General features: G+C 42.8%; 1 protein-coding gene and 1 non-coding gene across 2 annotated transcripts; both read left to right on the top strand.

The window, feature by feature from the left end:
* Positions 1-598: 598 nt before the first annotated feature.
* Positions 599-21,014, top strand: HSPA9 (heat shock protein family A (Hsp70) member 9). Its single transcript, XM_044444211.1, has 17 exons — positions 599-750; positions 2,498-2,556; positions 4,906-4,993; positions 5,074-5,255; positions 6,072-6,196; positions 7,557-7,630; positions 7,800-7,906; positions 9,264-9,426; positions 10,928-11,020; positions 11,206-11,415; positions 12,300-12,527; positions 13,666-13,770; positions 14,385-14,502; positions 15,439-15,533; positions 17,129-17,221; positions 19,011-19,151; positions 20,297-21,014. The coding sequence occupies exons 1-17, from the start codon at positions 691-693 to the stop codon at positions 20,354-20,356; spliced, it is 2,001 nt and encodes a 666-aa protein (XP_044300146.1). The 5' UTR covers positions 599-690; the 3' UTR covers positions 20,357-21,014.
* Positions 14,744-14,807, top strand: LOC123030469. The gene has a single exon (XR_006416116.1). It is a non-coding gene; the product is annotated as a small nucleolar RNA SNORD63 (small nucleolar RNA).
* Positions 21,015-22,276: the final 1,262 nt, after the last annotated feature.

The following is a 22,276-nucleotide window of genomic DNA, read 5'->3' as shown; positions in this document are numbered from 1 at the left end:
AAGACAGTCAAGAAACATAGGAGAGATTTCATATCATTCAATGCTTTCGACCTCAGTGATTCACTCCCCATCGGAACCATTCTGCTTACGCGAGTTTATTACGCCCCTCTGTGGTCCACGTGGCTTATTGCAGAGTATTGCAGGCTGTTTCATAAGGCACTCGTAATGCGCGCGCCGAGGCATTTCTCGAGACTTCCTAACAAAGCGCGCTTCTTCCTGCGCCTGCGCCAGGTTGGCTCCGTGAATCGTGGGAGGGGCGCCGCGCGCTCGATCGACAACGTCCCGCCTTCCTGCTGATGCCACCCATCCATCATCCTCCACTCTTTGACCTTGGAGCGTGAGATTGCTCTTCAAGGACCCAAAGGGCTGTTCTGCAATTTGCCTGTTCATGAAGGACAGGGTCTGTTTGCATTATGGACAGTAAGAAGAAGGGGGGGGGGATCTAAACGGGAACCTGAAACTGAGTATTTAGCACTGGAAACAAGTACTGAGGAATATTTTTCCCGAGATTGTTCTGACTAAGTTCAGGCACTTTATGAAAGCAGCTATAAAGCAAGTGAGGCCCCCTCGCTCACGCTCCGCCGTCGTACCCACGTGGGTTCGAGGCTTCCAGAAAGCAGCCGTCGCAGCCGCGCGCAGCCGCCTTCCTGCCCGCCTTCTTCCTTCTGCGGCCTTGTGCCTGCTGCTACCATGCTGAACGCCGCCCGCCTGCTCGTTCTGCGCCGCGGAGGGGCCGCCGGGCCTGCCCAGGTGCGACATGCGGGACGCGTGGGGGGAAGGGGGGCGCCTGGACGGAGAGAACTGTTCGTCCCTTTCCAGGCGGGGAGGGTCAAGAAAGCTGGGTGGCCTCGTTAAAAGGGCCCCGTTGCCGGGCTTTCACCCCGCGGCTCTTAGAGATAGGTTGTCTGCAAAGGTGGAGGGTCCGCCTACTTCGCAGGGTGAGCGGCTGCTGCTGCTGAAGATCGGAATGGGCCGTGACTTTGTCTTTTTCTTTTATAACGGAGACAAGCTGGTGCTTTCGCTCTCCGGATTTTTACTTCAGTTCCAGTCAAACCCTGCAGCATGACCCATGGACGGGATTTGCAGTTCAACACATGTGGACGGCCCCACGTTTCCTATCCTGGTTATAGAAGAAAATTGGTAGAACTTATGTTTTGTGAGGCCTAAAAGCCCATTAAGTCCAGTATCCTGATTCCACCACTGGCCAAGCCACATTTTTAAAATCATGCCCAGCAGTAAAGCACGAAGGCAGCAGTCCTTCCTTGCTGTTTGCCCTTTTTTCTGTCATTGATAATCCGATGCAACTGTCTTTGAACATGGAAGTTTCATTTTGTTAGTATGGTTAATAGGTGCGGGTGGGTTTGTTCCCATCAATTTGTCAAATTCTCCTTGAAAGCCATGTGCAAGGGCATGTGAAACGATGTTGATTTAAATCAAGGTTGTGGTTTTTTTCCTTATTGATATCATTTGATACCTGAATTGTTTGGGCATGGGAGAAGAGTAGCAGCTCTGATGCACTCCAAATTAATTGAAGAGGACCAGTTATTTTTACTGGCTTGAGGCCTCAGGCATGTCTAGTGACTTGCATGTTCTTGCACAGCTAGGCATTGTGTGAGGAAGCACGTGTTTCTGCTGGTTGGAATTCCATTGCTTTTGTTTCCGTGAACTGCTAATTTGGCATGCCTGTGAGGTAATGGTGGGACCTCTGGCTTAAATGAGGAGAAAGTTCTGTTCTGATCTTCATTTAATACATAGCAAAGACTTTTTTGTAGTTTTGTTAGCAAATACTACTTTTCACTCTACCAAAAAGAAAGACAGTGTTTAAAAATATGGTTACAGGTTTTTCAGAAAGTAGGAATGGTAAAGGTAGTCAGGTTAGAACAATTGAGACCTACAGGTTGTATGATGATGCAAGGTTCTGTAGATGTTGCACCTGTCTAGAAGACAGACGTTATCTAGAAGATAGGAGATCTTCTAGAACTAAAAAATAACCCGAATTACTTCTATGAGAACATTTTCTGTGCAGAAGAGGATACATAGTTCTGTACAGTTGTATCTCTAGAATGCAGAGCTGTTCAGCAGTGCTTCCTTGATATATCTTTAAGGCAGCCTTCATGTGAGGCCTTCCAGATATGTTAGACCACAGCCACCATTACCCACAGCCAGTGTCTGGTTGGGTTTAATGGCTGTGGTAGGCTAGCACGTCTGGATCATACCAGCTTGGGAAATGCTACTACAAGGATGAAATCCTATGTATTTTTACTTGGGAAAAAGTCCTGCTGAGCAAGTATACATATGGCCAAGATATAAATCTTTGTGCCCTGCCTGCTATAGCACTTCAGGATGCTTGCCAAGCAAAAGTCCTTCAGTTGTTTTTATAGAAGGTCTTGATTTGAAGTGTAGAAGAATTAAGTGACAAAAGATGGTGACAAAAGATGGCTCATCCTCATTGGAGATTGCAACTATTTTTTGCAATTGTATTTTGTTTGTTTTATAGGTTGTCTGGAATGCTTTGAGTCAAGATAGTCTCAGAAATGTAACAAGCAGGAAGTATGCGTAAGTAATGTAGTTGAACAGACCTTCTGTTACTTTTCTTCTATTACTGAATTAGATTCTTTAGAGTTCAGAAAGTATATCTTCCATTATGGATAAAGGGGTGACAGACAGTAAATTAAAGCAAATGGGGAGGTGTGAATCAGGAATTTGGATGAAACTAATTTTTCTGTTGGAAAAGTACACCAAACATGGATTTCCATCTATACGAGTTATCTGTTATTTCAACTGGGGAATGTGCAGTCATCATTATTGGGAAAAGCCTGTGCATACATGCATGCACACACTTGCTCACTCACTATCAAGAAATGCCTCTGATCAAGATCATTTTAGTGCAGGTTGACTTTCACTTTTATGAAATTCACCAAGACTTGGCATGGGATTGGAAGCTGTGGCTCTTTGGGGTATGGATTGTGACTAGAGGAAAAACTCCAAAGATACTAGTACGTTGTATATTTTTATAGCACCCTATATACCATGCTTTATGCTTTATGAAGCACAAGAGGGCAGGTTGTAGCTTAAAATGTGTGACTCAGCACAGAGGAGGCAAAAAATGAAGGCATGGGAAATGAGGGCAAATATACATGGGAATACTAGTTGCTGTAGAGCATGGGAATTGTGTCAAAGATTTCATTGAAAAGGGAGGCTTTTAAAAGGAATTTAACGATGTAAGAGAAATGGGCATCATGTAGATGTTGGGGAGAGATAATTTCATGTGTAAGGGACACCAGAAGAGAAGGTGAAGTATTTTGTAGGTATAGGAGACATTTAAATGATTGGGAATAGTAAGGCACAACAAACAGTCAAAGGCTTTTTTGTATTGGGATAAAAGGGGAGAGATGTGGGGTGGGACAAGAGCCTGGATGGCTTTGAAGGTCAGGAGCTTGTTTTGATCAGACAGCATGTAGGGGCTTAAGGTGGGATGCTGCATAGTTGGAGCAAGTGAGGTGAGCGACCATAGAATGCTGGATACAGGTAAGGATACCGAAGTGAGATGACAGAAAGCCATATGGGAGGAGGCTGCAGTAATCAAGGAAAACCAGCACATCAGCTGAGGGGGCAGAGAAGAGTCTGTGTTTTTGCTATTTAATTAATTGAAGTTTTTCTATGCTGTCCCATTACTAAAAGTCTCTGAACAGCTTACAAAAAAACCATAACAACCGCAATGTTGTAATTGTCTATTCAATGCCCACCGCTTATTTAAATTGTCATCATCTCTAGTCAGCAGGGAGAGATGATGAGAGTTGTAGGCCAAAACATGTGAAGGGCCGCAAGATGCCCTTTCTTGATTTGAAGGACATAGTGGTTATAGATGGTTCTTTTTGTATACAGTTACAAAAGCCTTCCCGGGTCAAGTGATTTCCAAATACCTATCAGCTTCAGTGAGCATGGGCTGTAACTAGAAATGTTATGTGCCATCAAGTTGTCTTTAACTTATGGCAACCCTGTGAGTGAAAGCCTTCCAAAGTAACTGTCCTTGACAGCTCTGCTCAGCAGAGTTGTAAGTTCAAGGCTGTGGCTTCCTTTATGGAGCCTGTCTGTCTCATATGTGGTTTCCTTTTCTTTGTCTGCCTTTGATTTTCCTAGCATGATTGTCTTCTCAAAGGCATCTCTCCAAAATTTGACAGCTTTAGTTTTGTCATTTAGCTTGATTTGATCCAGGACCGATGCGTTTGACTTTTTGCCACTCCAGGGTATTAAAAAGTTCTTCTGCAGCACCATGTTTCAAATGCATCACTTTTCTTCCGGATAGCTTCTTCAATGTCCAACTTTTCACACCCAGAAATACTAGAAATCAGAAACACTGGGAATTATAGTCAGAAACATCTAGAGGGCACATGGTTGGAGAAGACAGAGTTACAACTGATACTTTTGGACATCCCAAATGTTTACAAATACCAAATGTTCCTCTTATAGTTAAAATATACGTACACTAGGAGAAACGGTAACACAGAAAGTGCTTTGCTGCATAACCCCAAATGCCATCTAGCTTGTATTCCTGTCCATGTTTCTAAAAGTAGTACATGAAGATGGTGTCACTGGCCTGTTTTGTGGTGTTGGGAAGAACCTGTAATGAAATGTGGCCGTTTGGAATGTGCCTTCCAGGGTACCAGGTACATGATTACATTAGCCGGATGCTTGGGAAACAGGAAGATTATGCTGCTTGTTCAGCAAATGGAAACATAGAAACAGCGCGAGTGAGAAGGGGCCTCCTGGGCCATCTAGTCTGACCCCCAGCTGTAGCCAGCTCCGCTCACAATGTGCCTACCATGTGCAATAAGCATTAGCCTAGTTTCCAACCACTTTTTAAAGGCTTTTTTTAAAAAAATCTATCCTAAATATGTCTTTCAGATCTGAAGCAATCAAAGGTGCTGTTGTGGGTATTGATCTTGGCACAACCAACTCTTGTGTGGCAGTCATGGAAGGAAAGCAAGCCAAAGTGAGTAGAACCCATTGTCAGGGCAACATATATCTGCTGTTTGAACTGCTGCCCCCTTACTTGTTCTTTTTCTTGCATAGGTACTAGAAAACTCAGAAGGTGCCAGGACAACCCCTTCTGTTGTTGCATTTTCAGCTGATGGTGAGCGACTGGTTGGCATGCCAGCCAAACGACAGTCCGTAACTAATCCCCACAATACTTTCTATGCTACCAAGCGGCTAATTGGGCGGCGATATGATGATCCGGAAGTGCAGAAAGACATGTAAGGATTTTTTTAAAAATATTTTATGTATCATAGAAGCTGCAAACAAATGTATTTATGCTTGTTGAACTGTGCTAGCGCTAGATTTGTATCATTCTGGAGGTGGTCTGAAGTCTAATTGAAATAGATAAAAGCTGGTCTAGGTGCTGATTTGTGAGTGTAATTGAAAGTACACCTTGCACATATTGCTAATGAGATGTGTAGAAGGTTCTGACAGGTTTGGAAAGAACCATATACTTGCTCATTTGGGTTGAGATTAGAAATGGGTATGCAAGATGGTGGTTTGTGTGTAACCTCCATATTTATAGAAGAGGTTACCCCAACCAGGTGCCTTCCAAATTTGTTTGACCGCAACTCACATTTCCAGTCCCTACCACATCTGGAGGGCACCAGAGGGAAGGAGCTGTTTTAAATGCTGCCTGAGGGTACTTATGTTCTCCTTTCTGAAGAATAAGAAGACTAAACTAGCCTTCTTTCCTGCCTTCTGTTAAGCAGGGCCTCCTTAAACTTGCATGGGAGGGCTGTTTTCCCATTTCAGCACTAGAGGCTCCGCAGCTGGACTGGAGAAATGAGAACAGCTACGATTAATGTGGCACCACAGAAACATGGGGTAGTGTTGTAATGGCCGCTGCCCCTGCTTTCCCTAGTGAGGCTCCTTAATGCAAATTTTCAATACAAGGATTTGGGGATGGCTTTGTAATACTGGAATCTTCATGTGCTTGCTTTGCTACCTCATTAAGTGAATGTTTAGACTGATGTTGGTGATGGAATGTGTTGCTTTGGATTCTAATATTTTGAAAACGTTTGCACTTTCAGCAAGAATGTTCCTTTTAAAATTGTCCGTTCCTCTAATGGCGACGCCTGGGTAGAATCTCATGGAAAGCTGTATTCCCCAAGTCAAATTGGTGCCTTCATATTAATGAAGATGAAAGAGACTGCAGGTTTGTAAAGCTAAATATTTGAGTGCACATTGACCAATCGCAATTTCCCAGCCTAATGTTTGTCATAGGGTAGTTGTGTGAGGAGAAATGAGACAGTTTCTTTTATGCCAACATAAACTACTTGAAAGGACAAAATACTTAGCTGCCTTAAATTTGATCCAGTAGGCTTGGTCATTCCACTGGATGATAGCTGAGGCCTGGTTAGGGTAATGCATTGCTCTTGGCATTTAGCAACATTTGGCACCCCATTCATGGAACCCTTCTCTCCCAACCGTCTTGTCTGGACTTAGGAGACCCAGTTTTATGGTGATTCTAGTCCTTCCTTGCTAGTTGGTGCCAGAAAGTAGTGCTGAGTGACATCTGTTTTCTCCCATGGTCTTTGGGATGCTACAGAGCACTGTTTTATCTGCCATGCTGTTTACTCCTGTATGAAGCTACTTGGAGAAGTCACCTGGAGCTTTGGCCTTTAGTGACAGCAGTTTGCAGATGACACACAGAGTCTTATGCAGAGAAGAGGCAAAGCTAAGGAATACAGTGAAGCATTTGAGGAAATGTCTGAATGAGTTACTGGGATGGATAAGGGAGAACAAGCTGAAAGTCCAGCAATAGAAGTTCTGTGTATTAGGAAGTTGGTAGATCAGGATAGCAGGGTGATTCTTGTCCTAGATGGGGTTGCAGTCTTCTTAAAGGACAGTTGGTTAGCAGGACTCATAGATAATAGCTGTAGCCTGGAATGCTCTTTCCATATGTCAGCTAGTACATCAGCTGTTGACACCTATTTTGGATAGCTGAAACTTGCCTCAGTATTCCATGCATTGCTTACTTCTAGACTGGGTTGCTGTAGTGCACTTGATGTGGGGCTGACTTTGAAGATGGTCTGGAAGCTGCAGCCCCTACAAAATGTGGGCACCTGACTGCAGCAACCAGGGAATCTGAAATCAGAGAACTCTTAATTATGTGCAAGCCGCATTGGCTGCCAGTAAGCTTCTAGTTCCACTTCCAAAAGTTGGTCCTCACCTTTAAATACCTAAAGTGTTCAGGCTGCATTATTTGAAGCTGTGCATGTCTTCATCTGTACAATCTTGCCTACGTGTGAAGATCTTTGTGGGTCTTAGTTACATGCCTGTTAAGATTATGGTCTCACAAAATGATGTACAACCAGTCTTAAACAATTAAAATAGTAAAAATGTAAGCTGCAACAGTATAAATATTACTGCATAATAAAATACAAATAATTCCAGAACCAATCTGTTGAGCAATCTTTGTGTGTTCTGAAGTCCTACCCATATTTCAGAGTAGGAACCCAGTCAGATTGAAATCTGGTTTAAATTTTAATAGGCACTTTCTGCTTCCTTTCTAGAAAACTACTTGGGGCATCCAGCAAAAAATGCTGTTATCACAGTCCCTGCTTATTTCAATGATTCTCAACGGCAGGTAAGGTGGCTAACATCTAGTTTCTTTTATGGAGACATCATAGTTTATTGAATATGCATGTCAAAAGTAATCCCAAGAGGAATTCTATGGAGGAAAAAATACTGTATCAGATCTGGCCTTTTATGTGAACAAAGAGTGGTTACTATTTAGGTTTTTGTTTTCTTCCAAGGCTACTAAAGATGCTGGACAGATTGCTGGATTGAATGTTTTGAGAGTGATCAATGAGCCTACAGCTGCAGCACTGGCCTATGGCTTAGACAAGGCTGAAGATAAAATGTAAGCAAACACCAGGCTCATGCAATTTAACAACACTATTTTATATGTTCTAGAAGCTTGAACTCCATTACTTTACGCTTCCTTGTAGATCTAGGAGTAGATTTTACCTTATTGAATTTCTCAGGCTCTCAGTCCATAAGAAATATCTAAGCGTTGAACAAAACATTCAGTGTACTACAGTATAGACAAGAAAATGCTCGCAACCAAACTTAAAATATTATGGTGCTCATATAAACTAGTTGCAGATCAGGGAGCATTTCCATGAACAGTATTTTGAGCAAACAATGGAAACTCACCAGTGATGGTGCATGGAAGAGTTGCATTTTTTAAAAATGGCTTGGGAGCCACTATCTGAGAGACTGCCCTCTCAGATGAGCCTGCCTGGGTCCTAAGATGGTCAAGGGAGTCCTTTCAAGATAGCTGCCTTTAGAGACATGTTTGGTGGCTACTAATAAGAAGGCCCTTTCAGTGATTGTTTCCAGTCTATGGAATTTGATCCCAGGAGAAGGCTCAGTTTGCTCCCTTCCTGCTGGCAGGAAAAGGTTGCTTTAAGAAGTAGTGGTAGCTTGCATGTTATTGTAATATTTCTATTCTGTTGTCATTGTACTTAAATGTGTTAACTAGCTTTTATTACTTCCATAAGCCACCTTAAGTTCCATTTTGTGTAGAAAGGTGAGGCACAAGTAAAGGCAGTTTTTGCAGCCATGTTAAATGCTCCTGCTGTTAGTAGCAAAAAAGTAAAAGTATGACATAAATAAAAAATAGTCTCTATCTGGCAGCTTCTGAGCAAAGCTGTTTGCTGAAATTATTTCAACATTAGGGCTGCTTCCTACAATTTTCAGATAGGTGGTGGAATCAGAAGACTTTAAAGTAAAATTTCAGATAAAGCACAGATAAAGTTTTCTGGACTTAACAACAAAGGATAATTTCTTGCCAGAAATATAGGGAAAATGCCAAATATGGCAAGTCTTTTTCCATGCACTGTGACAAGTGTTGATACTAAATACTTGGATCTTCCTATTAAAAATCCATTATTTCTACTACCTTTATATTACTTTTTTCCCAGTTTTGACCAGTTTCTTATTAACGATTAAACAGATAATGTAGTCGTAATGGATTCACTCTGAATTTCTAAGATCAAAGGTAAGTATTCTCTTTTACTGTAGCTTTGATTGCATATATTATTTCAAATTGTACACCCCCCAAGAGAGCCCGTGGGCTGTGGGGTCGTATAAAAATGAAATAAAGGTTATTGAAAGGGGCAATTAACACTTTTTAGCCCTTGATTAATATGAGAAATTGGAGGTTCACAGAATGCTTAGTCTGAGTGCTGATATCTGCTTTTCTTTTCCTCTAGTATTGCAGTGTATGACTTGGGTGGTGGCACTTTTGATATTTCTATCCTGGAAATTCAGAAGGGAGTCTTTGAGGTCAAATCCACCAATGGTGACACATTCTTGGGTGGTGAAGATTTTGACCAGGCCTTATTGCGGCATATTGTAAAAGAGTTCAAGAGGGATGTAAGTAGTTTGTGTTTCATATTCTGGTCAAGGAGCAACTCCCAAGCAGCCCTTCAGTGTGTGAGTTTAATCTGAGTTGAACAAGAGACTACTCCTGCACAGAGCTGCATTTGAGTTAAATAGCTGCACCCTTGGCTGATGTTCAGAACAGTCAGGGAGGGGGCAGTAAAGGGGATATTGCATATCGCTCCTCAGGGCAACGTATCTGCATCTCTTGAATGTAGGATGGAGAGGGTGGCATTAATGAAATTAGCTTGGAACGAGTGTTGGGCATGATTCAATTAGGTGAGGGTCAGTGCACATAGGAGTGTTTCCTGCGTTCCTTGAAAAGTGCAGGGAAGAGGCTGAAGTGTCGCATGGCCATGGCATGAATCTCAGTTGTGATATATGGAGGCAGATATACTTGACTTGATTGTCCAGGTTTTTGACTCTCCAGTGGATGTCATGCAGGGGTGAGCAATATGTAGGGAGCATGTAGTCCTTGCCACCCTTGGTGCAGCTCCTGCCACTTCGTGAAACGTTGCATCATAGCAGCTACAAAGTGCCAAAACTGACAAATTTTGATCACAGACTCTTGTAACACTTAATACCAGTTGCTATGGAGCTGCTGGATTTTGGCAGCAAGTTGGCAATTTGTAAAAAATTGATCTCCCCCACCCCCATTGTGGCTTGTGGGGGTATGATGCATGGGATGAAAATGGCCTTCAGACTTCCCACAGTTGCCCATTCCTGAAGCAGAGCAAAGGCATGCTGCCGAATACCCTGCTTGTGTGTAAGTACTCGTGTGGAACAATCCAGAGAGGTAGAGGGATGTCTTGACCCATTCAGTGGACTCTCAGCCCCCAGTATGTTTTAGTCATGCTGGGAAAGATTTTACTGAGAAGCCAAGTCCAAATTCATACAAATTACTTGATGGGACTATATATATGTAAAGGTTGGGAATTCATATTTTGGGATTTACAGTGAATGGATTGCATGTTACATATATGTTGGCATTTCGCAGTAACACAGAAACTGCTGGACCTAAGGAAGGAGCAATGTAGGTGGGATGCAATTGGGTTGAGTCTGAAAATAGTTGCTTGGCAGCTCTGAAAAAGTGTTTATGTACCAAGATGGAACTGCAGTCTGGAATTTGTACTTCACTAGCTGGAGTGAAGTACAAATAATTTCCTGAAATATGCATTTTTTTTTGTTTTTGTTTTAAAGGCATTCCTAACATGACATATAAAAGTTCCTATAATACGCTGTGAATCAGTTATTTGTCTCAAGTTCTATAAAACATGTATTATACATCACATGAGATTTTGGATAGCCCTCTACTAAGTATTTATTTGTGCACGCATGTTCCTTATTACTATTAGTGCTGTAGTGCAGAGAAATCTGATCCTGATGGGCTGCTGTGAATATTGAGTGTGTAGCGAGTTGCGGATTTTTCATACCAACTATTTATCCTACTTATAGAAGACAGTGAAATGTATAGACTAGTCCTTTTGTTTTTCAGACAGGTGTTGATTTAACTAAAGATAACATGGCTCTACAAAGAGTGAGGGAAGCTGCAGAAAAGGCAAAGTGTGAACTTTCTTCTTCAGTCCAGGTAAGATAACAGAAATATTTCATGTTATACACAGGTCATTGCCTGCTGCCAGCTCTTGTACTGTATTTATTAATTTGACGACAGCTAAAGACATTGGGGAAAAGTCCGTGCCATTCAGTTCAAGCTCATTGCTGTTGTCTCTTGCCTTCTTTTTAATGCTTGATGTGATGTGTCTTGTCTTGCAGACTGACATTAACTTGCCATACCTTACAATGGATGCTTCAGGACCAAAGCACTTGAACATGAAGCTGTCCCGGTCTCAATTTGAGGGGATCGTGACTGATCTGATCCGGAGGACAATAGCTCCTTGCCAGAAAGCCATGCAGGATGCTGAAGTCACCAAGAGTGACATTGGAGAAGTGCTCCTGGTCGGTGGCATGACCAGAATGCCAAAGGTAGAATAGATTCCTTGTGACCTGATAGACTTTGGGCCCCATTGTCTTGGGACTGGCTGAGTGCTCTTTGGACCTTCCTCAGCTCACTAACAGCAAAAGTTAGTGAATAGGTTAATCAGTGGGGAGGGTTGCTGTGTGTTAAACATTGTCCTTGAGACAGAGTTTTCTGCTGCCTTTGTAGCTCATAAACTACAAAGTTAAACTTTGCTAACACTGAGGTCTGGATAGCTTGGGTGCTTTTCCAGATATAGAAGTTTTGAGGCCTTTCAGCAGTTCTCTTGCTTCCCTCACAGCTTGACAGTGCTTCTCTCAGTGAGAAAGCACCCGAAAGCCTTCTCCATGATTGACGAAGGCTCTGGGGTAATCCCCTTTAGCAATGAGAGGGTGCTACAGTCTGAAGGGCAAGGATCTCTCTGCATTTAGAGGGGAGCAAGGAAGAGCAGTAATGTCAAGGCATACAAGATTCCTATTCAAGGAGCAGTTTCTTGGTCGCAGATTTTCCTGCATCTCCAGGTCTGCTGTTGTACCCCATGCTTGTGGATACATGCTTTAACTGGACCGCTGTTGCCACATGTCTGCTGCAAGAGCTTTGACTGTGGCAGTTTTCCAAGTGTGGTGATGATTCACGCTGCAAGACCACATAAACATTCCATACATTTCTTCTAGCTCTTTTGTAATACAGAGTGGTGATCTTGCTGTACAGCAAAGACTATGAATAACAGAGCTGCTGTTCCTTATTAGTGCAAGATGGCAGTGTATATTGTCTGCAACTACAGCTGGATAATTCTGGAAATCCCTCAGCTGAAGGATGCATTTCCACTCTAGTATGGGGTGATGATTCTCCCCTGCGACCATATGTCACACATGCATTTGTGTCCCTTCAGGTGCAACAGACCGTACAGGACATGTTTGGTCGGGCTCCTAGCAAAGCAGTTAATCCAGATGAGGCGGTTGCCATTGGCGCTGCCATTCAAGGAGGCGTGTTGGCCGGTGATGTAACTGATGTGCTGCTGCTGGATGTGACTCCCCTTTCCCTGGGAATTGAGACTCTCGGGGGAGTCTTCACTAAGCTCATCAACAGGAACACCACTATTCCAACCAAGAAAAGCCAGGTGAGAGAGGGCTGTAGATGTTGCTTGATCTGAAACACTCTGTTTTGTGCCTTTGTGCTGTTAAGTCCAAACAGGATTCCTTCTGCTAATCCTATTCCTCTGTCTTGTGACCAGACCATTGTTTGCTTTCTTAGTCATTTAAAACATTTTTGTCCCATTTCTCAGTACAAACCACCCAAACCCTGCCACAGCCTTACTTCCTAAAGGAAAGGACTCAAAAGGTCTGGAAAAAGGAACTCTGTACCAGTTCTTGAAGTTACAGAGTAGGACTTTTAATGGTTAGCTGGAAGCAGTTCAGGAAGAGGAGGCGCCTGATGATGTCAGCCTTTCAGCCAAGGTGATGGGATGGCTGCCGCTTGGTGACAGGCACTTGCTCAGAGCCCGAGCATGGGCTTCCCCAGCCTTTTTGGAATGGTGGACACATTGGGACTTGCCTGGCTGAATGCACGAAATGCTAGGGAGTGGGCAGTTATCATTCATAAAACGACTGCCTTGGTGGGCATGGCTGGTCACAGAACACCCCCTTCCCAGGGAGGTGCTTCATTTTGCAACGTGCCAGGTTCCCAGGCTATCTTTTTAAAGTTTAAAAACTCACTAAATAACAGGAAAATTGGAAGTGGCAGTGCGGAGGGTGGGCTCCAAGGACAGAGGCCTCAGCTTCAGCAAAATCTGAAAGGAGTAAGGATTCTCGTTTTTTGTTTAAAGGCACTATAGCCTGCCCCTGAGCCTGCATGGCTTCCAGGGCAGTTCCCGTGCAATGCACCCAGTTGGACAGGACATGTTTGGAATCCTTTCAGCGCACCCGGCTACACAGCGAAGTGACTGCTCCACCATGGCAGCAGTAGCTCCTATCCATCGTTACTGGACATAGTGGAAAAACCATACACATAAATCGTGGGGTTGGGAATGTTGATTTACGCCTCGTAAGAGCAGATGTGGCACTTTTTCTGGCACTCACTGTGAACAAGTGTGTTTTGCTTTCCAGAGCTAATAGGGCAGGGAATGGGGCACTGTGCCACAACAAGTAATCACTTTGTCTCTCTGGACTTAGCTGCCTTCAGTCTTTTTCTTTCCTCACAGCTGCTGTTTAGTTCTCTAGCAAATCACTGCTCATCCCAAATGTAATTCCTGTCCACAGGTGTTCTCTACAGCAGCTGATGGACAAACTCAGGTGGAGATCAAAGTCCATCAGGGTGAGAGAGAAATGGCCAGTGACAATAAACTGCTCGGCCAGTTTACTTTGGTATGTTGGATGCCTGACTTGCGTGTATTTTTACCTGTGGTAATAGCTGTGGGAAGCCATTCCACTCCGCATGTTAGCTTGAAAACTCGCATTTGGAAAATGAAGTATTTTAGTGCTATTTTTGCTAAATAATGTTGATCTTAAAAATTGCTCTAGATAATCTTACCACTGTTTTGTTTTTCTAATGCAAAGTATAGACTCCTTGCAAGCTCTGCATCTGTACAGGATCCACTATACTACAGTTGTAGGGAGGAAGTGTGTAGTTGTAGCTCCTTATACTCTTGATCCAATCTAGGAGCTCTCCAGGGTTTCCTAGCGCTGTCTGTAGAATGTGAGAGATTGATTCTGGGATCTTCGGGTGCAAAGCAGGTGCCCTGTCTTCAGTTTAGCAGCAATTTATAAGTGGGGTTTTTGCCTCCGGTAATGGTGCTGGAGTTAGTTTATCTCAGTTACCTATAGAGAAGCATCTTTCCCAAGCTTGTCTTCTAGAAATGTTTCATAATAGGTCAGCTGCCTTTGTGTGAGTTCAGTCAGCTCTAGAATACGTTTTGTGCCGATGCTTAGTAGTAATCAGGGCATCCTCTGAGTGACAGCACTGTGCTTTGTGATTCCAGGTTGGGATTCCACCAGCTCCAAGGGGAGTGCCCCAGATTGAGGTCACCTTTGACATTGATGCCAATGGAATTGTTCATGTGTCTGCCAAGGATAAAGGCACAGGACGGGAGCAACAGAGTAAGTACAGAAATAGCTGCTTCTTTAAAGGGAAGGGTAGACAGGATGTGCCAAATGGTTGCTGCAATCTGGTGTTTGGAAACAGTAAATAGATTCTGGAACACACTGCCTCAAAAGCCTTGGTAGGCTTTTTAAAAAAGTGACACAAGCACATAACTTCAATTAAGCTAGAATTACATAGCTCAGTAAGCTTTAATTTTTTCTGGAAGAGCTTGGGTTCTTTACCAGAACCAGACAGTGTGTGCAAGGATGCAGTCATCAACACATCACTCTGAAAACATGTGAAAGATTTCTGTCTGAGCACAACACAGCTGAGAAGCGGTCCTCACCTGGCGTTGCAGTCTGTTGGGGGCATAGAATATATTCCTGAAAATGGCAATAAAATGTTAGCAGTAATAGAAAATGTCAGGTATGGAGGAGTCATGCCGCTTTTTTAACAAACAACTCTAAAAGGTGGGTTATAAATGTTCCAAATAACACTGCATTAAAGGTCAAGCAGTCATACATTTTGTTCTGCTCCTTATTATCTTGTTAAACACTGCAGGATTAGTTGGAATGCTGTGGAACTGGGCCTCAGCCAATCAGTATGTTGAAAATGTGTTGAAAAATGAGCCTTATCTGGTTAGATAACTTTAGATGAAAGTGGAAACTGCTGTTGATGAGTGCTGGTTTGTTAGTCTAGAGCAGACTTATCCTGGTGCCCTCTGTAGCTAGCAATCTAGTGGCTGATGGCTGGGGATGATGGAATCTCTAATTCATCACATCTGGAGGACATCAAGGAAAATAAGGCCATTCTGATAAACTTTATCAGAAGGGGCTACTTGCGCCAATAAAATATGGAGTGTATTTGAACCACTAAGTTATCCTTTGCGTGCAGTCTTGTATCCCTGATATCACATAGTCCTGTAACCTGAATACCTTCTCACATTTATTTAGTCGTGATCCAGTCTTCTGGAGGTCTTAGCAAAGATGATATTGAGAATATGGTGAAGAATGCAGAGAAATACGCAGAAGAAGACAGGCGAAGAAAGGTAACATTGTGGTGACTGCTTCTTGCTGATCAGTTCAAAATCTTTCTTCCCCACACAGCTATGCCTTCAGGGCTTTGGACCAGGTGTTTAGGGTGCCAAGCAAAAATCGATCTATTTCTACAGCCACTTTGGGAGACTATTTGGAAAGGCCTTCCAAATGAACAGAGTGTTTGTACTAGAGCATAGAGCTTTTCCCCAACTGGGAACTTTTTAGAAGTAAATAGGACAGAAGTAATGAATGCATATCTCCATCATTTTTTGTATAACTGCAGAAGCCTGACAAAGCTTATTTCCAAACTGTAGACTGTTAGCATTAATAGACTTGCAGTTAATAGTTATAGCATCTCAGAACTTCACTACTGGTAACTGTGAGTTGAGTGAATGGGCAGAAACAAACTATGAATCACTACAGAGTTTCCTGTTTAACATGGTCACTGTTTTTAAATTGGTGAAGAGCAGAACAGAATTGTAGGATAGACAGGTGGTTAGAGAAATTACATGTAGGTTTTAACACACAATAGCTGAAGCTCCCTGGGCAGTTTACATCACATAAAATACTGTAACAAAAGGACAAACAACAATCAGAACATCATAAAACTTGAAATCAAATTTTAAAACAAATGTTTAAAAGCTACAATAATTTATACAAATTAAATCTTAATTTAAGTCTTAACCTGTTGTCAGAAAGAGATTAAAGTTAGCACTAGGTGGACCTCAGTAGGGAACTTGTTCCATAGGTTGCGGGGGCCACCACTGAAAGGGCACTTCCCCTTGTTGCCACCATTCAAACCTCCTGTGAAGGTGGCAGTTGGAAGCACCAATTGGTGGTATTCACTGGCAAGATAGTTGCCCTTAGCAGCAACAAATATGTTTATAGGTTTGTCTGTGTTACTTATACCCTGTTCCAAGACAGGTTACGAAATTAGCTTGAGGCAATAAAGCATATTAAAAAAAAATAAAGTATGTAACACAACAAAATAGCAAATAAGCAATAACATCAAAACTATTCCATGGTAATATGCTACATTAATAGCTATTGTCTGGGGAAACAGAAATCTTTTTTTCAAACTGGCCAAATGGCTAGAACAGTGACTTAATTATCTGAAGGCTGTCATTTGAGAATCTCATTACATGAACCTTCCACAACCCTAGTGCCTTCCAGGTTACCATTGTCCTCAGCCAGCAGGGCTATTGGCTTTGTCAGGTAAGGATAATGGATTTGTAGTTCAGCACATTGAGGACAGGGGGAGACAAGAGTGGAAAAGGCCATTACAGATAACTGGCTATAAATGAATCTGGTAGCATGCAGACATTATTTGGAGGCATGCTTGCTTTTTTTTTTTTTTTTTGGAAATTCATGGGAAATGGGTGTAGAATTCAGAGCTGTGAAAACATAAAATTGGAGCCTTTGTTTGCATCCAAACCATGTTTGAAAGACTTTCCTAAGACTAGGTAGGAGTCACTGAGGCCATGTCTTTCTTTGACAAGCGAGTGATGCCAACTTCATTGTCATATTTGTGATCCTCATAGCCATGGGGGCTTTATAGGCACAAAGTGGGTTTCATATTCTGCCTGATCAACATTGTTTTTCCCAGGAACGTGTCGAAGCTGTAAACATGGCAGAAGGAATAATCCATGATACAGAATCCAAGATGGAAGAGTTTAAAGATCAGTTGCCTGCTGATGAGGTAGGTGCCCCCTGCTGTCCGGTAGTAATTGTCTTCCTTTGTCTTAATCCAGTTAATGCATATAGATTTAACTGTGTATCTGGGTGTGTTCTGAACATGCTTGCCTTTTCAGTTGGTTCGGAACATACAAAACTAATTCCTCTTCATCTTTATAATCCTGCATAGCAGTTTCCTGTCCGTGCTAATTTATAACTGAAGATATTAAGCAGATTACGATTATGTGAGGCTTTAAACAGTTCAATCCCAGAAAGCCTTAGCAGAGAAGATAAATGCTAGCTTCCTTTCAATGAACTAAAATGAAAATGAGCTTAAGTTTTTTGATATATTGATAGTATTCCTTATATGCAGAAGTGCTTTAAAGGCACAATGGGGATGAACTCCAGAAAGCTCAAATTACTGGCCAGGGATGCTATTCTATTAGTTACTAGTGAAGCCAGTTATGTTCCCTTTCTTGAAATCATAAATCTTGATGAATTATACTGCTTGCTTCCAACTATGGAATGGAAGAAATAACTATGCGGCTGGGATCTTACAGAGAAGATTAAAAAAGATCCCCCCATTGTCTCAAAATTTCCATAAACTTAACATCTGTAATCTTTTGGGAAGAGTTTTGAAAGAAAAATTGCGTAGCTTTCTGACGACATCTCAAAACAAAATATTTCACAATCCATCATCATTCCATGTTTCTGATGGGAGTGTTGGACTAACATTCTGCCCAAAGGCTCTACTGGCTGGGGCTTTCCTGGCTCCACTTGCCAACACCTTGCCTACTCCAACTACAAATTAAACCATCTAGTATCCATAACTGAATTGTCTTTCTGTTAACAGTCTTCATAAACAGGCTTAAAATCCAACTTCCCACCTGCTTCTTCCTCTGCTGCTGCTCTGATGGTAAAAATTGTGGGGCAGGAAGGTTTCCTTCCCCAACCCAAATGCCTGGCTCATCCATTACAGCAGCCCAGGCACTCTAGAAAACACCATTCCCAGTGCTCTTGGCTTTCTCCTGCCACACCAGGATAGAAGGAGACCACCTTGCTGCCAGTAGAAGAGCAGCAGCAAAGCAAGTGGGTAGCAGGAGGAATCCAACTTGACTGGATGCCTGGTGATATCATTGAGGGCATGGCAGAGTTTGGCTTGTATTTAAGCTTGGAAGAAAGTATGGTTGGCTTTGTGTAGGCTAAAGATGCAATATTTCCAGACATTTTGGTGGGGATCTCTGACTGTGGGGGTGGCCGCTTTAGATGTCACAACTTTGCAATGATGGCATGCCTCAGTCTGCATGCTTCTGCTCTTCAAATAGACACCAAAGGCTTCTGTACCACTTTGGAACAGTGTGAACCCACCTCCCCACAAGGAATAGCCTCTTCTGCACAGTCCACTGTGGAATCTAGAAGTGGTGGGGGGGGAGGTACTGACACATGGTACAGAGGCTGATGCAGAACCATGTTCTTGTTGGGATCTCCACTCTCCCATGAGCAGTGGGGGGTGCTATTTTGGAATAAATTTAGGTGTCAGTTATCAGCAGTAAGAGCAGCTTATATCTGAACTGCGATTTAGTAGCTTTTTCCTGTTGGCACGAAGGAGGGTAGCTCAGTTTCAATCCCCAAGCTTCTTTTGGTGACGATGCCAGTAAAATCCAATGTCAGCAATATGGCCTGCTAATGTTTGGATCTGCCCAACAGGAGCTGGCCATGCCTTGCTAATTGGGTTTATTGAGGTTGAGGGAGACCACCTTTCAGCAAAAAGCAGAAATGATGATGGCTGTGTTTTTCTGCAATTGCTTTTTTAGTGCAACAAGCTGAGAGAAGAAATTGCGAAAATGCGTGAGCTGCTCGCTCGTAAAGATAGCGAAACAGGGGAGAACATCAGGCAGGCAGCCTCCACTCTACAGCAAGCATCCCTGAAACTTTTTGAAATGGCCTACAAAAAGGTAGGAAGGCGGGGAATCCTTGAAGTATGTGTGCTCCTGGTTTTAGCAATCAATGGCAAAGTAACTCAGTACAACCATTGGGTTAAAAAAAAGTTAGAAGGCTACAGCTGAGCATTGCTTAATGCTTCTATGCATATATAAAAAGCAAGCATGGCTGATTTTTGGAATAAAAAGTGACTGTTACTGAATGTGGCCTTGAATTCATCAGTTCCAGATTGCTAGGTAAACACCTAGATATGTACCATATATTTAAATATTGGCAAGTTTCCTTTTTTTATCCTATGGAAAGCACCTCAAGCCAGGGCTGGGCAGTGTCAGGCCTGGGGATCAAATCTGGCCTTCTAGGATTCCCTAGAAGGCCATGTCACTTCCCCCTGGCCCAAACCCCTTTACTCCACCACCCATCAGTTGGTTTCTCAACTTTTCAGCAGTTGTGTCCTGCCTCCCTTGCCTTACTCTGTTATAGAAGACTGAAACAGCCCCCCCCCCCCTTAAAGATTACTTCATTGGTAGCAAAGGCTTTTAGGTGAAGTAAGCTGGTATGTTCAGACCCAATCTCTTTTGGTTTTGGGTTCCACCTCCTTTGGTTCTACTCACCACTGGAATGCAGCTCTCAAGAGCTTCTCCAAAATGGAATTCAGCCCTTGAATTGAAAGAAGCTCCCCACCCATTCCTTAAATTTGTGTATTGCATGCTGGTTCAGGATTACAGGCTCCTCAGCTCCTTGACCCACCCCCAAACACCTCTTTATACCTGAATGAACTGCTCATTCATGCCCTCGCCAAACATCATCTTCCCTTTGTGTCAGCAAATGGCACAAATGCAAGTCTGTATGCTAGGTGTTTTTTTTTTTAAGGGTGATATGCCCATTCTTCAAGGGCCTGAATTTCTAGGAATATAGCATTCTTCCATGGTGGTATCTGTTGAATTGAGGATCCTTGAAATAGTACTAGGGGATCACAATTAAAATATTGGGAGTGATTTTCAGAAAAGAGCAGTCAACAGCTTTTGACAGAGGAAAGCAAAACAAAAAAGATGGCAATAATGACCCCAAGTCCTAGTCGGAAAGAACTTGCTCGACCAAAAGCAGTGTTGGGATTGTGCCTTGCTGAGCTAACATCATGTGTTTCTTTTCTCCCCTTCAGATGGCATCAGAGCGGGAGAGTTCTGGGAGCTCCGGGGATCAAAAAGAAGAAAAGCAATAACTTCTATAGACTGCAGCAGGAAGAGGACAGTGTTCCAAAGCTTAGGAGGCAAAGGACCTTCCTGAGCAGCTGTGGGCAAATTTATTTCTTACTGTGTTTTTGCAGTATTCTATACATAATTTCCTGAATGTATACATTTAGTGATGGTGTCAACTAGTGAAATTACCTGATTTAAAAGAAAAAAAATTAATGCAAGACAGCTCCCTAGGGTGAATGACATTTTCCAATTCAGCCAAAAGATCCATGGAGCTCTTCTGAGTAGAAGGGGGAAAACAGTGTGGTAATTTCTGAAGGCTTAGAAACTGTGGCACTAATGCAAGGTGGGGCAGCTAGGATTCCTGTTGCCAGGACTGCTTGAGTTTCACCCTTAATAATGGATGCTCCTTTTGGGAAGAGGTTTCTGCTTCAGTATGAGGGGATTTTAATAGGGCCTGGGTTTAGTTGAGGCTGGGCAAACTGCTCGGATAGAGTGTGTGTAGCCCTGCACCTTAGGGCTTAGCATCGTCATCTCAAAGGAGGTGGATTGTTTTAATGTAGCTGTAACTATAAGGCTAGTCTGAAGTGTCATGCACTGCTTCCCTGCTCTTGCCTAGTGTCATTTTCTCCTTGCAGAAAAAAGGCTTCCCTTATTAAAAAAATAAAAATCTTTCTTGATCTAGCATGTGTGTCTGTCAATAAAGGCTCAATTTCCATCCCTGTCTTCCTACCCCAACTTGTGATGCTACCTACTACCACCTCTCTGAGAAGCTGTACATACTAGAGACTTCACTGTCTAGTACCATGAAGATTTTTTTCACTGTGGTACAGTGCAGACACTTTATCTCCCATCTTACTATACCACTTGAATCGAGTTGCTCCTGAGGAAGCCAGGTGTATGTGATGCTGCTCATGTGCAGCAGGACTCTCTCCTGCCACAAGAAGCAAACACTTTCTTAAAGCAACCAGAAATGCACCAGACACTCGTTCTGCAATGGAACCGGTCAGTGGAGCTAGCTAAACTCTCCCACTCTGGAACTAGCAATTTGGCTCATTCTGGTGTTGACCTAGAAAGTCCTCGTGTTTTGTTGTGCCAACAAGACGTGCCAGTGGTACATCAGCAGTGTTAGCGGCTGTCGTGTGCCTTCACATCTTAAGGTACTTGGGGGTTTTCTGTTTGTAAGTAAGCAGGTGATTCAGACCAAGTGGTTAGTAAGTGAATCTGGTCCTACAAGGTTTGGGTTCTCTGCTGCAGCAGAGCCATTCCAAATCATGTACTGAGTCAAATTCAAGTAAGTGAAGAAAGTATTGTTGATAGTTGGCTTTATTAACAGTAGCATATGTTTTACTTCTGACATAAAAGGTGCCTCCAGCTCACCTTAAAATCGCAGAACTAAACTGCCCTATACCCATCAAGTGAGACAATAATGAAATAAATCTTAGTTTGTTTCCTGCTATATGGGCATGTTTCTCATCCAAGTATTTTTCCTCACACAAATGCATGCAGATCTGAGCTACTAAAACTTGCATGAATGGCTAGGATTTTAGAAGTGTTTGCTTCCTGTTGTGCCAGGAGTGGGTCCTGCTGGTACACAGACACCATTAGGTATTTTATCACACAGTAGTAATGAGTAGATGCGAATTACTACATTTTATATCCTAACTTTGGAACTCAGGGTGGATGCATACAAGCACTAACTAAACACAGACCTACTCAGCTTCAAAGGGTTGCCTCATGTGCTGTTAGAAGGGGATTTTCTGTCCCTCTTAGAAATCTCATTCCACCAGGCAGGTGCACCCTATTTTCCTATTCCATTTAAAATTACAACCACTCTGCAAAGCAGGAGCAAAAACACAAGGGAATAGTCACAGAGAAATGAAGCTACCTGCCAATATTGGGTGGGGGGGGCAGCTATGCACCCTGGTCTTTTGCATGTTTTGCCA

The sequence above is a fragment of the Varanus komodoensis genome, unplaced genomic scaffold (genome assembly GCF_004798865.1).
Source record: "Varanus komodoensis strain SLA01 unplaced genomic scaffold, ASM479886v1 scaffold44_3, whole genome shotgun sequence".
Lineage (NCBI taxonomy): Eukaryota > Metazoa > Chordata > Lepidosauria > Squamata > Varanidae > Varanus > Varanus komodoensis.
Note: the sequence above shows the minus strand (reverse complement) of the source record. Positions and strands in the feature narration are given on the sequence as shown.

Bases quoted from the DNA above. Each gene is read 5' to 3' on its own strand.
- HSPA9 (XM_044444211.1), top strand. From the start codon at position 691: ATGCTGAACGCCGCCCGCCTGCTCGTTCTGCGCCGCGGAGGGGCCGCC. The intron at 9,427-10,927 runs GTAAGTAGTTTG...TTTGTTTTTCAG, and splicing joins TAAAAGAGTTCAAGAGGGAT to ACAGGTGTTGATTTAACTAA. The intron at 13,771-14,384 runs GTATGTTGGATG...TTGTGATTCCAG, and splicing joins TGCTCGGCCAGTTTACTTTG to GTTGGGATTCCACCAGCTCC.